General features: G+C 32.0%; 2 protein-coding genes across 3 annotated transcripts in view; both read left to right on the top strand.

Annotated features, from left to right (window-relative positions):
- The first annotated feature begins 1,235 nt into the window (after positions 1-1,235).
- LOC111404269 (ABC transporter B family member 26, chloroplastic-like) lies at positions 1,236-12,101 on the top strand. Of its 2 annotated transcripts, XR_002704674.1 has the most exons (19): positions 1,236-1,691; positions 2,065-2,192; positions 2,576-2,618; positions 3,442-3,486; positions 3,614-3,736; positions 3,822-3,925; positions 5,141-5,195; positions 5,290-5,360; positions 5,519-5,621; positions 5,764-5,974; positions 6,156-6,229; positions 9,155-9,211; positions 9,296-9,370; positions 9,833-9,907; positions 10,128-10,409; positions 10,502-10,560; positions 10,635-10,695; positions 10,949-11,107; positions 11,700-11,776. XR_002704674.1 is itself a non-coding variant. In XM_023033085.1 (18 exons), exons 1-18 carry the CDS (start codon positions 1,296-1,298, stop codon positions 11,778-11,780), a joined length of 2,043 nt encoding a protein of 680 aa, XP_022888853.1. In that variant the 5' UTR covers positions 1,237-1,295; the 3' UTR covers positions 11,781-12,101. The 2 variants fall into 2 exon arrangements, 1 of the variants encoding a protein (XP_022888853.1); XM_023033085.1 differs by lacking the exon at positions 10,949-11,107 and having other exon boundaries at positions 1,237-1,691; positions 11,700-12,101.
- A 4,613-nt stretch (positions 12,102-16,714) lies between these two features.
- LOC111404266 (heterogeneous nuclear ribonucleoprotein 1) overlaps positions 16,715-18,174 on the top strand; it is a 10,170-nt gene continuing 8,710 nt past the window's right edge. The window contains exons 1-5 of the mRNA XM_023033082.1: positions 16,715-16,989; positions 17,208-17,248; positions 17,342-17,505; positions 17,614-17,710; positions 17,823-17,992. Of these exons, the coding sequence (XP_022888850.1) occupies positions 16,859-16,989; positions 17,208-17,248; positions 17,342-17,505; positions 17,614-17,710; positions 17,823-17,992 (603 nt within the window). The 5' untranslated portion in view covers positions 16,715-16,858. The remainder of the gene's footprint in view (positions 16,990-17,207; positions 17,249-17,341; positions 17,506-17,613; positions 17,711-17,822; positions 17,993-18,174) is intronic.

Below are 18,174 nucleotides of genomic sequence, written 5' to 3'. Positions count from 1 at the left end.
TAGAAAAACCAAATGCTTATACTCAAAACAATACAAAGACTCATGCAGAGTTATATACATGTGTGTGTGCGTATATATATATATATAGAAAGACTGGGAGACCAAAAGAAGCAGGAAAAAGTGAGGGAGAACGTGAGTGAAAAGAGGAAATTCTAAGAGTTGCCATGGCTTTCATTATTTCAAGAGCTGCTTCTTTTTCCTCTTCTTCTTATTTATATATTTGAAGCTGATTGGAGGAGCTATGGAGGTATTTATTACTCCACGTAGCATGTTTTATCAAAGGCTTTATTACTTTATTAATCAATTCAATAAATCGCACTCAAAGGAAAATGCTTCATATAAATACATCTGAAAGCAAACATCAAACTAAGTAGAAGTCATTTTAAAAAAAAAAAACAATAAAATATGCTTCTTCTTCTACAAAAACACAAGGAATATGAAGGCTATAAACATGGGATGAAATATGTTAGACGAATGTTGTCAATTGACATTTTTAACCTAAACTTGTAATCGTAGCTAAATGCCCATTGTGATTGAATTTTGGAGAAAGTACATTTTGAAATAGTAATTTTTTGGAAAATATATAGGTAAAAAAAGAAAAAAAAATTGGGTTTACATGTAATATTATTTTATTGAAAAATATGTGATTGATAAGAAGAAGGAAAAATAAATAAATTATTTTTTAGTCTCCCTTTTTTCATCAAAATGTATTATTCAACAGTAATTTGATTACATTTCAATTACGCATTTTTCAAAAAAATAATATTACAAATAAATTTAAAATTTTGGTTTATTTTTATCCATATGTATATCCATTGTTACACTATTAATAAGGGGGTGTTTGAGTCACATTATTTTGGTAATAATGCATTCCTGAATAGTGTATTGATGGGAAATGTGTTGTTAAAAAATAAGAATTTTTTTTTGATTTGTGTGTATTATTATTTTATTGAAGAATGTTCGATTGAAATGATATCAAATCACTGTTTAAGAATATATATTTTTGGAATAATGTGGCTCAAACACTCTCTAAATATATTTAGGGTTTGTTTGAACTACATTATTTTCAAAAAAATATATTTGATTTGATATCATTTTAACAACACATTTTTTAATAAAATAATATTACACGTAAATCTAAAATATTTCCTTATTTTTATCCACATATTTTTTATTGATTTCACATTAATAATGTGGCTCATGCTTAAAAAAAAGCTGGGGGGACTCAACACAAGCCCATAAATTGAATGGAGTCCAAGTAGGGCTTAAAGAATCTCTGAATTATTCACCAATCCATGGCCAATCTTCCGACCATCTTCCATTTTCATCCCAGCTTCAAATGGCGGAATATTTCACCTCTGTATATCAACACCAAAATCCAATTCTCGTATTCAACTACACGCAGTAACTTTAATTTTCACCACTCCAATACAATAAATCAAGCAACAAGTGTTTCGTATTCAAATGCATGTAAGCAAATTCAACAGGGCTGTGATGAAATATTTCACACTTTCAAGAGATGGAGGGATTATGTTCCGGGTGGAAATTGGTGGGATTTGTATGATTCTGAGCCGCTAATAGATGGGGCAAAGCCAGTTACTGTTTTGAATGCTCTTAGCAAAATGTGGGCATTGGTAACTGACGAACATTGGGTTTTGTACACAGCATTTGGTGCCCTAACTGTTGCTGCGGTTGGTTTGCTCTTTTAGTAACTCAATTCTTCTGTTGATAATTTTCATGAACTATGTTAATATGTTGTTGAGCTGATTTAGAGCCATCGATTTTTCTCAAATTAATAATTCAGTCTAAAATAATTAAATTACGTTTCTGGTATCTCAAAACTGAACTTCTGATGTACTTATTTCGAATCATTTAATTTCTTTTGAGGTGGAATGGTCAAGTATATGGCTTATTAATAATTGCGATTTGATGTGAGAAGTCCTTCACTTTCTCAAGATTATACTCTTGCCGTCTTTTGTTCACACGTAGAGTTAATTTTTGTTTTCTATCAGAGCAAACTTTCTTATTATTTACGTTTCTAATATTCATGATACGTTTTTTTAGCTTTCGGAGATCTCAATTCCAAGTATATTGGCTGGAGCCATCTTCTCTGCACAAAGTGGTAAAACAATGGTTTTTCACCGAAACACCTGGCTACTAGTTCTCCTGTGTTTCACCTCTGGGATATGCAGGTTATTTTATATCCCTCCACAAACCCAAGAAAACAAATCCTAGAATTCTGTATTTTCTGCAAAGTCGATCAAATTATGAAAGTGTATTGCGAACTGCAATACTTATGTAATTCATTAAGTTGGCATTCGTTTTGACTTGTGTGCCACTTGACATGCCGCCAAATCCAGCCCCCGTCTAATGAACAGTTTCTCATCATGCATATGCATAAGTTAACTGATGATTGAATCTAATGCATTCTGCTTTCTAGTTTTACGATTTAAACTTGTTAGTGCTCGTCCTAAAAATTAATTATGCCTTTTCATTCAGGGATATCAGTTTCTGACAAGCAGTGTTGTTGTATTGACGCTGCTATATAAAATTGATTAACTTGTCTGAATTGCAGTGGTCTGCGAAGTGGATGCTTTGCATTGGCAAATACAATCTTGGTGAGTCTTAAATGTTTATGATTTATTTCAATTGGCAGCCTAATATCTTAACATTGGGCATTTGAGTTTATGTAAGTAAGTTGAATAGGATTAGGAGTGCCCTACTGTAGGTTTTATACGAGTTTTACACACCTGCATTTAACCATTACGAATTAAACAAAACATGCACATATATCGTTGGCCAAACCAAGAGAACAATGGAGAATTTGTGCCCAAAAGTAACAAAGACAGTGAAGTAATATTAAACTTTTTGTTTCATAAATAGACAGTGAAGTAATATTAAATTTTTTGTTTCATAAATTTATGTAACTAGAGCCTGTGACGCTCTTTATGCATTAAAATGGTTGATTTAAAGATGAAAACGTCCATCAGAATCAATATGAGTTTCCTTTGGTTTTCCATTTTTTTTGGAACAGAACTTAGAGCAGCCTGCAAAGAACATGGTATTTCGAATCTGAAGTAACTGACCTGCCTGACTGCATTACTTTATCGAGTGCAGTCAGTCCCCCGTGGTATTTATACAAGTGTCTGGCACCAGTTATCTATTTGTTTTAGCTTCACAATTGGCGGTGAAGCCAGGCTGTCACTTTAGTATCTTGATATTCAGGAGCAGCTGTTGACTCATTTGATTTAATTGTCATCCTTTTTTTCTTCACAATACATTTTTGCAATCACTTAAAAATACCATTTGTTGGGTCTCATCCAAAGGCTGTCGTCATTGTCTTAAAATAAATTAATGTTTGCTTCTATACAGGTAGTTTATGTCTGACATGTCTGCTCTTTATGCCAGAAATCCTGGTGTTTATGATGGTCTTTTTTGCAGGTTAAACGACTCAGGGAAACTTTGTATAGATCTCTTCTTCTTCAGGTTTGAGACTTACAACAGCTCTTACACACTTGGATTTGAAATGTAATATAAAAGTAATAATGCTCGTCAGATGTTCCTGTACATTTTCAATTTAAAATACTCTGTTTTTACATTACATATGATGTAGGATATATCCTTTTTTGAAATAGCAGCAGTGGGTGATTTAACTAGCAGACTTGGTACAGATTGTCAGCGATTATCCCATAGCATTGGAAATGATATACATCTAATTCTACGCAATATTCTTCAGGTTACTATGCTAATTAATACGAATCCATCTTCTGGATATAAATTTGTTTATGCGGCCTACACCTCTTGCCAAAATATTTTTTCAGGGGACAGGTGCATTCATTAACTTGATGACTTTGTCGTGGCCTCTGGCTCTGTCATCACTGGTCATATGCTTCACTTTATCTGCAATTTTTCTTGTGTATGGCCAGTAAGTCTTTTTCTTTTCGCTTTAGTTACTGATGAGTTTATGGGATATATTGATAAGGTTCTTTAGTGTATTTTTTCGCAGATGACGTAGTTTTAGTTGATGAAACTAAAAAGAGTTTCATTCTTAAGTTAGAACTTTAGAAGCCTTTAGGTTAAGTACCGTTTCAAAGTACAAGCAATGCTACTTCAGTAGTACTAGGAATAAAGAAATAATGCATTCACTATAGAGGAATCTGTCATCTCGAAAAGTGATTATTTTAGGTATTTATGTTTGACTATTAACAAGAAATGAGGAATTGAAGATTTAATGCAAACAATTAGAACAGACTGGATGAAATAAATGCAACGAGAATTCTGTGCGAAAGGAAGATCCTATGAGGATAAAAGGCTAGGTCTATAGAGCAATAATTTGACTTGCTATGCTTTATTGTATCGAGTGTTGGTTGTTAAAGGACAATATGCCTTTGATATGAACGTAGTGGAAATAAGGATGCAAGATGGATGTGAAATCAACTAATTATAGTAACATGGATACGATAAAAAATCTAAATATACTTTGTATTGATAATACACTTCCTGTGTATTATGGTTTTATTAATAAAATACTTGATTACCTTTCAAAAAAAAAAAAAAAAAAATTCTAAATATACAACCAAGCCTGAGGATAAATAAAGGGAAAGACAACTTGGGTGGTTAGGATATGTCTTGCATAGACCTAAAGAGGTCCGTTTCATAAAAACGGGTAAGAATAGAGAGGTAACGACCTTACCTAACATGATATGTAATTTCTAAGAATATAGTTCCTCTTGGCCTTCCAGAAGATGCAACCATGAACTGGACAGAGTGGGACAGTGTGTAGTGTAATAAATAAAAGTCTGTAAATACAATACAATAAAATACAATACTCCTAAAAACATTCACAAAAATTATTCATACCTTACCCAAATTTATTGATAATAATGCTTAGTTTGTTATTGTATTTCAAGCAAAAGGTTAAGGTCTTTGCTCATGTGAGTGCTGACTTTAGGGCAACTTGCTCAGTTATGAAACAGACTTCAATATATGGATAAAAGTATATATAGTTGTGTGTGCAGATATTGTTTCTCCATTGTCACTGAGCTTCTTTTCTTTTTTTTTTTTTTTTTTTTTTTTTTTTTTTTGGTGCATTTACATATTTTATGCCCCAGGGAAAAATCTAAGCTGTTATGATGGACAGGTACCAGAAGAAAGCAGCAATGCTTGCACAAAAGTGGGCAGCTTCTTCCAATGACGTAAAACAGTCAACTTGAAATCCTCATTGCATGTTTTACACACTTTTCTTTATTTATTAAATGATTTAATATTTCCTTTTTCCCAAAAAATCAGGTTGCCCAAGAAACTCTATCTTTGATGAGGACAGTCCGTGCTTATGGAACAGAAACTGAGGAACTTCAAAGGTCTCAATAATCTATTCAAATATTTTTGCTTCATGTCCATGTCTCCATAAACATTTATAGAAGCAGCAGTCAAATATGGAAACCAGCCTATCGATGTAAATTTAGAATATAATGATCAATTGTCAGGCAAACTTACCCTGCATCATATTTGCTTTTAGGTTCATGCAAGGACTCGAAAGGTTATCTTCTATAAGCATCAGGGAAAGTATAGCTTATGGATTGTGGAACCTCAGCTTCAGTGCTTTGTACCGAATGACTCAGGTTATGCTCTTAATGAGGCTTTGAAGCCTAACTTTTGTGGATGAATTTATTTGCATGCACTATATGGTATTGATATCATGATAGAAAATTTTCTGAAATAGATAAGAAATTCAATACTCTTATTTCAAATTACATGTCACAGGTTTTCGCTGTCTTTTTAGGAGGAATGTCTATTTTTAGTGGGCACGTATCAGCAGAGCAACTTATGAAGTATGTTTTCTACTGCGAGTGGCTCATTTATGCCGCTTGGAGGTTGCAAGACAATATGTCGTCCTTACTTCAGTCTATTGGAGCCTGTGAACAAGTCTTCCAGTTGATGAATATCTCACCCAGCCATCAATTCTTATCAAAAGGCAATATCCTCTTTCTTTGTGTTTTCTTTTTGCTTGATGTAGTTTGATTTACACGTTCATATTTTTGAATTATTTTAGATGCTAAACATTTCTATTTTATGGAAAAACAACCAGAAGAATAATTTTTCTCTTTTAGACTATATGGAGGATCATAACTTATGATGAATTTTTCCATGTACAGGATTAAAGTTACAGAGGCTGAAGGGAGACATTGAATTTGTGAATGTGTCCTTTAACTATTCTTCTAGGAAAAAGGTAACTTCCGATTTCTGTATATTTATAGCTACTTCAGAAATTAAGATTAAATTCATTTTCTACAACAAAACTTTCCTTTGTTTTCACAAGTGATCTACAAATATTTATGGTGTGAAGTGTTCAACATTAAATGGATATGCAGATTGAGTTTCTTGATGATGAAATCCATCCTGGCGATGAAAGATTTGGTTTTTCTCCAATTGATTTTTTTTGCTTCTGTATTCCCAATTTACCCACTTAGTTATGTGTCCTTTGTGCAATACTAAGAGAAATGAATAAAATGAAATCAATAGATTAATAAGAATCAGATCACACCGTGTCTGTGATGGGCATGCCCAGTTTTTCTTTATATCGGAATTATTCGTAATGAGCAGTGGCCATATGTTATTTCAAATTTCTCCCAGGTCAAGGTTAATAGATAATTCCTAAAATTTTTACTTCAGACACTTTTGTTTTAGGAGGTGAACTGTACTAGGAATAGAATTGTTAATGCAAGTTACGTTCTATAAATTTTGTTTGTTTGGAGTCCTGGTGGATTAGAATGTTAACTATGTTCTTTGTTTATTTATAGCATGTTTAGCAAGGCAGCTTAAACAATACAAGACAGTATCAAATGAGAAAAAGAAGTTAAACTCTTGTATTAAACAATACAAGACAGTATCAAAGTTTTAGGAGGTGAACTGTACTAGGAATAGAATTGTTAATGCAAGTTACGTTCTATAAATTTTGTTTGTTTGGAGTCCTGGTGGATTAGAATGTTAACTATGTTCTTTGTTTATTTATAGCATGTTTAGTAAGGCAGCTTAAACAATACAAGACAGTATCAAATGAGAAAAAGAAGTTAAACTCTTGTATTAAACAATACAAGACAGTATCAAATGAGAAAAAGAAGTTAAACTCTTGCATATTGTACTATCTATTACACTATAACAATACAATACATACCAAACATGTGCTAAATGCTCATAGAGGTGACATGAAATGTTGCAAAATACACAATGGGATACAATTTGATACAGTATTAATTAAATTGATTAATTCTAGAATACTCGTGATATTTCACGTTTTTAATTGTTTTTGTTGAATTATTAATTTTTTGTTATTTTATTCTATGTTTGAATAAATTCCTAATGGATAGGATTTTGAATTAGTCTAGCTTCTATCCCTATATTTTGAGATCTAGTTGTGTATTTCATTTTCCTATGTGTACATGTGTTCATTCACAGCTGAATATTACAAATGAAATAAAAAATTTCGTTCAAAGTTTTTTATGGTATCAGAGTTTAGGCCTTTGACAGAAAAAATCAAATGGTAAAAACCGCCATGACTGGAGCTACCAAGTCTAGTTCATCTTTGGAGGGAACAATGGACAAACTGAAGAACTGAACATGGTCAGCAGTGTCCTTTAATCAACAATTGCATTCAAATTCTCTACGTGTCTTTGTTCATAAACTAAAAAGGAAGAACTACCTGGGGTGGGCTTAGTTTGTTGAGCTCATCATCGACGTGAAAGGGAAACTGGGTCATCTAAATAACACACAAGATTTATAGAGGTTCACCATAATACGAGACTACATCCTCTTTTGACACTACAGTAATTTACTATAATGAAAAGAATTTTACAAGAGAAAACTACACACATATCTTTTCTAACCTCTATTTCTCTCTTATTTGATGGTAATTAATAGTCTATCGATGGCTCTCCATTTGTAAGATAAATTAGGATAAAATCAAAATTTACAAGGAACCAAATTCCTAAACCGTTCTTAATGAAATTTTGATCGGGGGCGGACCTTGGGAGGGGAGCTTCCTACCCCCTTCCAACCCTACGAAGGTTGATCTACATACTGGCTCCACGGAACGGCAATAATTAGGTTCTAGGCTCTACAACTAAACAAAATTTGGTTACTTAGCGAAGCAAAAAACAAAATGGTGTAGCCTGGAGTAGTGCAGAAGCTGAATTTAGGAAAATTAGTCTTGGAATATGTAAGATTTTGTCTGCAACGAGTTTTGAAGGAATTGCAAATGAATGATGAATTACCTATGATGTTCTATGGTGACAATAAAACGGTTATTAGTATTGCAAACAATCCAATAGAACATGATAGAACTAAGCACGTGGAGATCTATCGACATATCATCAAGGAGGAATTGTTTGTATACCATTCAATCCAACTTCGTAGTCAATTTCAAATATCTTGACTAAAGGACTTTAGTGACCTATGTTTGATACTTAGAGATTGTTTGAGCCCCATTATAATATAAGAATGCATTTTGGAATAGTAGATTGATGGAGAATGCATGGTTAAAAAATAAAGAAAAGTTTTAGGTTTGCATGTAATATTGTTTTATTGAGAGTTAATTTAAACAATGGCCACTGAACTTTGTTATAGGTTACTACTTGCTCACCGAAATTTAAAAGGTTAGTCTTTGCTCATTGAACTTTGTTATAGATTACTACGTACTCATGGAAATTTAAAAAGTTATTTATTGCTTTCCCAAATTTGAACAAAGTTACCTATCAATCACCCATATCATTTATATGGCCTTAATCAGCAAGTTGGGTATGATAAATATCTATGCACCAGTTTTAGGAGGAGTCTCGAATTATATATTATTTTTGTTATCTTATTTTATGTTTTAATAAATTCCTAATGGATAGGATTTTGAATTAGTCTTATTTTCCTGTTTTTTAGTTCCTATAGAGTAGAATCTCTTTTTTTTTCCGCTTTATGTGTATTTCCTTCTCCTAACCGTGTTTATTCACGGCTGATTAGATAAAAAAGTACTTTATTCCAACTTTTTCAATTTTAATATTTCTTCGTTGAATGAGTATGTAACTTTATGTAACTTTCAAGTGTTCTTCTTTATATATCCATTCACGTGGAGGCATTCATGCATTTTTATTATCTCACATTTGAACAGGTACCAGTTGTGGAAAATGTGAACTTTAAGATACAACCTAACAACATAATTGCAATTGTAAGAACTATGACCCTGTACATACACACTAATTTTGGGGAAGAATCTAGATAGATATTAACTGTGCTTTCTACTTGCAAGAAGGTTGGGGCCAGTGGTAGCGGGAAAACTACATTAATCAATCTTTTGCTTCGACTCTACGACCCAGACAGTGGTCAGGTGAGCTGTATGTGCGTTTTTTTTTTCTTTTTCGTCTTCTGCTCCATTGCTTAAGAATCATTCCTCCCTAATTACTTTTTGGGTTTCATATTGGTCAATTACTCCTATTTTATGCCATATTCCTTCTGGAATATTTTCATCTTTTTCCGATTTTGATGTTAGGCTAAGCTTAACAAGTTTAAGTTTAAAATAACTTTTTTTACTTAAATGTGAGAAGAAAAACTTATCAAACATGTTTGAAAGTAAACAGTTACCAGGAAAAATCCCAATTCAATCAATGATAAATGACTTCCATTCTGAACATTCAATGCTGGATCAGAATAGTTTTTTTTTTTTTTTCCCTTATTGAGCTTGCTTATGTTGTTTACCTGAATACTTAAGTTCTCTTGCTATGCATTAGCCTGGAAGCACAGCATAGGTTTTTTGTCACTGGTGTCTTACATGGCTTATGCTGATTTCCAGATTTTAATAGATGGCATTCCTCTTAGAGAGCTGGACATCAGGTGGCTGAGGGAAAATATTGGATTCGTTTCACAGGTTAGACGTATGTAGATATGTTTCCTGTTTCATGTAAAGAAAGTTAATTATCTAAAATGTAATTCTTATTGCTGTCAAAATAAGTAACTTGTTTCAAAACCAATTATAATTTTTTTTTTTTTTTTTTGTTGCTAAAACTGACTTATTTAGTTATAAGTGAACTTTTTGAGTTTAAACAAACATGTGCCAAGAGATAATGCTTGAAAGTTCTAGTGAGCAGGAACCTCAGATTTTCCACGCTGATTTTAAGTCGAACATAATGTATGGTTGCCCCCGAAGCATCAAACGGGAAGAGATAGAATGGGCTGCAAAGCGGGCTTATGTGCACGAATTCATCTCTTCTTTTCCCAGGGGTTATGATACTCCTATTGATAATAATCTATTAAGTAGAGGGCAAAAGCAGCGCATTGCTATTGCAAGGGCAATTCTTAGAGATCCTACAATTCTTGTTTTCGATGAAGCTACCAGCGCTCTTGATGCTGAGAATGAACACTTAATCAAGGTCTAAAAATTCTCCAGCATTAATTTTGTTTACTTTTCTTAAGCGATAGGGAAAAAAATTGTTTTCATTCTTCCACACATTCTTTCATGCAGGAGATACTTTATTCTTTCAAGAAAGAATTGAATCGTACAGTAATTATAATCGCACACAGGTTTGTCATTTCACACTCTCATTTTCTTGTTCATTATGGGTTCGGACTTGCAATATGTAACCCACCTTCAACAGGATGTCTACCATAAAAGATGTTGACAGAATTCTGGTAATGGATAGCGGACAAGTTGTTGAGGTAATGCATTCATTTGTTGCTTTCAGAACTACCTATTTAAGATTCGAGTGAAGTTATTTGAAGTCTTTGATTGGACAGCTTTGTTATTAGAATCTCTCAAACAGTGGGATAAGTTAAAAATGATGTCTCGTGTGGAAATTTTTTTAAACAAGTATGTGTGTGTGTGTATATATATATATATATTCGTGATTGGAGATTTATATTGCCAAGAGCATCTGGTGACCTTATCTTTTGATATCTTCATGTCATTCAGCTTATTTTTGGTTGGAAAGATAGTCATGAACTTCACTTAGAGGGGATATGAAGGAAATGTTGGGAGGGTAGAAGTAGAGAGGATCCTTAACCCTGCTGTCCATTTTTCTACCGTCCAGGTTGGCTTCCCACGCCTTGTGGCCTTAAAGGAGTCAAACGGGTATGAACCGAAGCTCATACAGACTGGGTAGATGACCCTAGGTGTCATGTACCAATTTAAACGATCCCCCTCTTTATCTGAACATGTTTTATGGTCTAAATCTTAATCCCTACTGTAATGAACAACAATAAAAGAACAAGCAATCAGAAATGAGCATAGCAGATAGATATGTAATGGTTCACCCTCAACATGATCACTGTAGGTTTTCATCATAGTGGGAAGAAGAGCACAAGTTTGTTAACCCCTATATTGCACCAAAGGTGGTCCCTAATAAATCCTTTATATAGGAATGTAAGTTGAATTGCAGTCAAGCAGGTTAGTTTACAGTATGATTGGACTCCACATACTCCCATAACATTGATTACAGATTCCATTAGAGTAGAAGGCTAGAAAACTTAGTGAGATTCTATGGATTGACTTGAGAATTTACCGTAAATTTAACCTTTTTAAATATTAGAATTATATGTGCATAAGATTTGCCGTAGTGCAAATATGTAATTGGTTCAGCTAATGTAGACCATTTTCCCTTAAGAGTAAAGCTATTTGCATTCTCATAATAAATGCATTCTGAAGAGCTAAATATCTGATGCAGATGGGTAATCATGTAGAGCTCCTTTGCAAGGATGGACTATATGCTCGATTATTCAAATTACAAAATGACATTCTAGATTGATCGACTATAGGAAGAGACTCACCGACAATATGATTCCTCTGTGCACAACACAGGTGCTGATATTGCTCGTCTTCACTAACATGTCTATTTTAACAAGTCTTACTGGCTCTCTCCGAGACAATACCTAGATAATTATACCTTTTGTGATATTGCACTAAACATTGAGTACGGGCGTTATTTTGGCTTATCAGGGTAAGATGTCTCTAGTAGAGTGAACATATGAAACAAAACTCCATTTCCTCTAAAGGATAGCTCTCTGGATTTGTGTATTCTTTTATCCTTTATGAGATTATATCCTTTTTTGGTGGCCCCCTTCTTTTATTTGTTTGTGAATTATGATATGCATGCTAATTCTTAAACCCTTGCATTGTTAAAATATTTAACCAATCAAAACAAGATGAATTGATACTTTATTTTATTTACTTAAAAAGAGAAAATATGTGGGAAACTCTCCATGTTTTCAAAAGTCATAGAAACATCGGTCAAAGTTTTTTTTTTTCATAATAGATTCTCCTTTTCACGAGTTAATTGTTCCAATGGTTACTGAACTTAGGTTGATGTCTTTGATTGGTCACTGAAATTTAAAATATCGAGTTTTTGTCACTAAATTTAGGTCAATGTCCTCGATTGCTCACTAAACTTAGATCCATGTTTTAGATTGCCCACTAAAGTTTAAAATATCGAGTTTTGGTCACTAAATTTTGGAATATGCCGTACATTACTCACTAATATAACTGTTGGACTTTGAAAAATGTTGAGTTTACAGTGAGTATTGTACAACATTTTTCAAAGTTCAATGAGTAATGTATAATATTTTTCATAGTTCAATAGTCAAAATTCGACATTTTGCACTTCAGTGAACAATCGAAAACATGAACTTAAGTTCAGTGATCAAAACTCGATATTTTAGACTCCAGTGATCAATCAAATATATGAACCTAAGTTCAGTGACCATTGGAACAATTAACTCCCTTTTCACTTAGAACTAAATCTGCATATTTTACCCTTCTATATTTATATTAACTTTAAACTTATTATCTAAAACAAATTTAAACTGTAAATCATTTCTTAAAAGAAATATTATTATATATTTATGAAATTTCTCCATGTGCAATATATAATGCAAATCATTTTTTATTTTTATTTTTTTTGTTCTTACCATGATACTAAAAACATAAAAGTAATACTTGTTTCAAGTTAAAAGGATTTTCTTATCTAAAATAAAATTAATAAAAATTAGAAAAAGGATTGTTCCGAATGTTAAGATAAGAGTAAAATAAGAATATTACATTTACTTTTGCCTAGAGGGGGCTTAAAGTAATTTTATAAAACACAGGTATCTAACGTTAATCATTAATCCGCGAGTATATTTGTTATTAGAATAATGATATTTGCAGTGAAGATTACCGACAGTCGCCCTATGTGACGTATACTTGATAGTTCTTCATTTGATGTATAATTCAAAAAATAACTACCATATCTATATATTAAATATCAAATTGTCAAGTATATGCCACATAGGACTCACTACGAATAACATTACTCTAGTTATTATCTCTTTTTCAAATTTTAGAAATGGTTACATTTGACTTCAAAACCTTCCAAAAATCATTATATTTTCCTTCTAATTGAATATTTAACAAAATTTTGTAACAATAAATTTGACGTTGTAATTTAATTTTAACAAATTAAGTTTTTGTAATTATTCGAATATTATGATAAATAAGATTTAATTTTTCTTTGTAACATCTTTCGATGTTGTAAAATTTATCTTATCAAATATGCACGCAACATTAATGTGTTACATGCGTCACTTCGGGGAGGAAGGAAGATTAGCCAAAGGGAGAGTTTTTATTTTTATAAGTATAATTTAGATATTTTACATTATTTTATAAGAAAGAAAATTAAGAAATAGTAAAAGAGAAATATATTATGCAAAACAATTAAAACTTTTTTAAACATCAAACAAAACACTATTCTTTGCTTATATCACCTTTCACGAATTTTAAAATGTAATCCAAGGTATTGATCCATATACTCATTTGAAAATTACATAAAGCTTATTGATAATATGGATATTAACAAGTCGAGCCAAGTCAAAACTCGAAGCTTAGTCGAGTGGAGCTTTTGCTTGATCAAAAAATCTAGATTTGAGTCTTAATGAGCTGAGCCAGTGCAACTCGCTTTGAAAAAAAGGAAGAAAAAAAAATCGCGACGAATCTATATATTTTTTTAAAATAGTCTGAATTAAAATTGTACACGAATAAAATATTTCGTGTACAATTTTTCTTGAAACAAATAAATTTAAAAATTACATATTTTTTTGAAACTAATCAATTTCAAAATTACGTATATTTTTCTTTTTTGAAACTTTAACGAGGCAGCTACGGCTGCATAGCAGCTATTGATTTTTTTTTTTTTTAAATATATATATTTTTTAAAGTTTTGTATGCAGCCGATTTTATTTATTTATTTATTTTTAGGCTCCGTTGGTAACATGTTGAAAATGGTAACACAAGCTGGCTTAGGCTCAAGCCAACACCACAAAATGGGGCTTGACTCGACTCGATTCTACTAAACCATGAGTCGGGGCAGCTCGGTACTTTTTTCTAGCTGAGCCACGAACTGTCTGAGTCAACGAATCAAATTGACATCCTTAATTGGCAAACAGCAAGGATGATATCATTGGCTTTTACGTCGAATGTAATTGCAAGTGAAAGTCGATATAGAAAACAAGTGCACATTAAAATATCTCTTCGTGTAGTGAAAGATGTGACTATTTATTAGGGGTGAACAAAATGACCAAATCGAATCAAAACGAACAAATTGATTTAGTTGTATCCAAAAAAAAAAAAAAAAAAAAATTTATGATTTTGATTCTTAAAACCACGAACCAGATGATTCGGTTCTTGGTTTTAGAATCATTTGATTCAAGTTCTGGATTTAGAACAAGAATCGAAACCAAACTCTATTATTATAATTATTACGATGTTGCTAAACCAAACTCTATTATTATAATTATTACGATGTTGCTAAATGTACATTAGCATGTACATCCGGATGTCCATTATGGACACCCGACACCTTGTCATTGGTCGAGACGTCGGTGGGCAGGCTATCGAGGCGCCGAGTGTCCATTATGGACACCCTGATGTACACGCTAATGTACATCTAACATGGTCCTAATTATTATTATTTTTACAAATCAATGAATCATTCCAAAAAATTCAACTTCCGTCAGTGACTCATTTGTCCATTTTAGCTCTATTTGGACTCCATTTTAATGAGATTTTGATATATATATTAACATAATAAATTTTTAGAGAATGTGTGATTAAAAAGACTAAAAAAAAAATTATGTATAATATTATTTTATCGAGAAATGCATAATTGATAAGAAAAGAGAAAAATAATTAAAATGCTTAGTGAATCATTGTCATTAGATAATATTTTGTACGAGGATGAAACTTGATGTGTGGGTATTCAAATTATGAATATGTTTTGTTTGTTAATTTATTATATGAATGAATTTTACTACAAAATAATTTATTTGATGATTGATAATTTGAAGTTGAATTTGCTTAATGTTTGATGTTTATTTTTATTTTTATTTTTTTAATTTAGACATATGTTACTAACTTGTGAATATAGTGATAAATTTTAATTTGTATTTATTATTTGAAATTTTAAGTAATGGACGCAAAACTAAATCAAATCAAATCAAACCAAACTAAATCAGAATCGAAAGGTCATTTAGTTCCAATTTGATTCCATTAGGGATGGCAACGAGGCGAAGCACCCCCGCCTTGCTCCATCTCGCACAAACTTTGGGGCGGGGAAGGGACAACTTTTTGCCTCGTTTGTTGCCTTGTTTAATTTTTTTCTTATCTTTTATTTTTTTTATATTTTCAAAATTTCGAGTTATATTATTATTAAAAAATAAAATACAAATTCAAAATGAGTTTTTAACGGGTGAATTGTTTAAAAATAAAATTATTTTAAATCTTTTTTTATTTTATTTTCATGGGACGGGTTCGGGACAAGGCTCCACCCCTCACAACAGGGCGTCCTGCCCAGTCCCGCCAATTCATTCGGGACGGATCTTTTTGCCGTTCCATGTATTATTAAAAGTCCATTGATTCCATTACATATATATAAAAACAAAATTCAACTAATAATCTCCAAACTTGCAATATCCAATTGTCTATCAGCTACGAACTGGAGTCCTTCAATAACAGCGATACATTCTAACGTATGGGAAGATAGAAGTTTCTGCAAATGGATTTGGCAACATCAGCGGCCATTTCCATTTGAAAGTCCCTGCTTTTCTTTCGTTTCTTAAAATTTATTTCTTCTTCAAATTCGTCTTTAATTGTCTATTTTATGAGATCTATAATTTTTATCAATTTTTCGATTATATACTTCATTAATTTTTATTAAAATTTACTAAAAATCTAATTGTTATCCGAACCAAATTGGGGGAAAACTATTTTCAAGGGTGTTTGTATCAATTTTATTATTTATGGCTTCTTCGGTAGTAATTTTGAGAATTATTTTTTTTTTATCATAAGAGAGAAAAGTGGATCCTACCTCTGAAAGAAGAAGTAAAAAATGACATCTGGAATAATAAAATAACAATAAAAAAATTAATTTTTTGAAGAGAAAAATCAATACCAAATATGCATTTACTTTTCTTTCATTTCTTAAAAGATATTTTATATTCAAATTTGTTTTTAATTTATTTTATGAAATCTATAATTTTTATCAATTTTTCGATTATATACTTCATTAATTTTTATTAAAATTTAATAAAAATCTAATTGTTATCCGAACCAAATTGGGGGAAAACTATTTTGTTTATAATTTTTTATTATTTACTTTTAAAATTTGAGGGATATAATTGCAAGTACTTCAAATTTCAGGGGGTCAAAACAACATTCAACAAAAATGGCTATCAAATCAAATTAGGGTTTCCGCTCGTCGAGACATTTGAACTATCGACCGGCACAAAATAACCAACAATTATTTGTTTTACAAATTAGTATTTTACTGCCGTTAATCGCTCAGTGTGATAATCCATGGACGAGCAGCATAATGCAAGTGAAATGAACCTCATGGTTAATGGAGAAGATAACGGCGTTGGAAGAACTCCTGAACGCACCAACTTCGAAAATTCTTATCCTCACACTGGAAATGGAGCTAGTCCTGGGTAATTTAAATGTTTTCATTGAAAAATATTGATTTTTTTTAACTATTTGGGAAATATTTTCTTGGTGTGAGTTTTTTTTGGGTTATGTTATGAAATTTGGAAAAATATTTATTGGGGTTCTTGGATTATTCGTGTTTGATTAGAAAATCTTGAATTATTTATTACTTTTACGATATTAATTATTGATGTGTTTTTGTTTTACTTTTGATGGAATGTAGAAAAATATTTATTGGGGGTCTTGCTCGTGAAACAACTTCTGGTATGGCATTTCAAGATTATTTTTATTGAAGTTCTTTATTTTAATTTTTATTGTTTATCATTTTTGGCGTTTGGAATGGGATTGATAATGCAGCACAATTTGTCAAATATTTCGGTAAATATGGAGAAATTACGGATTCTGTGATAATGAAGGACAGGATGACAGGGCATCCTCGCGGGTTCGGGTTTGTCACCTATGCAGACCCATCTGTGGTTGATAGAGTCATTGAGGAAACTCATATTATTAATGGAAAGCAAGTAGGGACATATTTTGTCGTGTTAATGCAAGAATTATTACTTTTTATGAGCTTCTAATTGATTCTAGTTTGTGGGTTTTCCGACTCTTCGTTTTTGCAAAATTTGAAGGTAGAAATCAAGAGGACCATACCAAGAGGAGCAAACATCAAAGATTTCAGAACAAAGAAGATTTTTGTGGGTGGTATTCCGACAACAGTCGGTGAAGGTAATTTCGAGCATTGACCTGACATGATTAAATGCTGTCATATTATTTCAAAAATGGTATATCTGGAAGGAAATCCTGATAGATACTATCTAGTTGCGACTTTTTATGTCAGATGAATTCGGGGACTTTTTTTCGAAGTTAGGAGAAGTGAAAGAGCTACAAATTATGAAGGATCATTCAAGTGGCCGCTCTCGTGGCTTTGGATTTATTACATTTGAGACTGAACAGTCTGTTGATGATATCTTGGCAAACGGCAACAGGCTTGATTTTGCTGGAGCTCAGGTTTGTAAAACAACCTTTAAAACCAAATATCTAGAGCGGAGTGTGGGGGTAACAAGTTGATGATTTAACCTACTACTTTGTAGTGGTAACTAGTACGGTTCACATTGGTCAAGTATGATGAGAGAACTCAGACAAAGCTGTATTTTTAGTATTCTTTTTTTTTTTTTTTTTTTTTTTAATCT

Source organism: Olea europaea, chromosome 11 (assembly GCF_002742605.1).
Source record: "Olea europaea var. sylvestris chromosome 11, O_europaea_v1, whole genome shotgun sequence".
NCBI classification, from domain to species: Eukaryota; Viridiplantae; Streptophyta; class Magnoliopsida; order Lamiales; family Oleaceae; genus Olea; species Olea europaea.
Note: the sequence above shows the minus strand (reverse complement) of the source record. Positions and strands in the feature narration are given on the sequence as shown.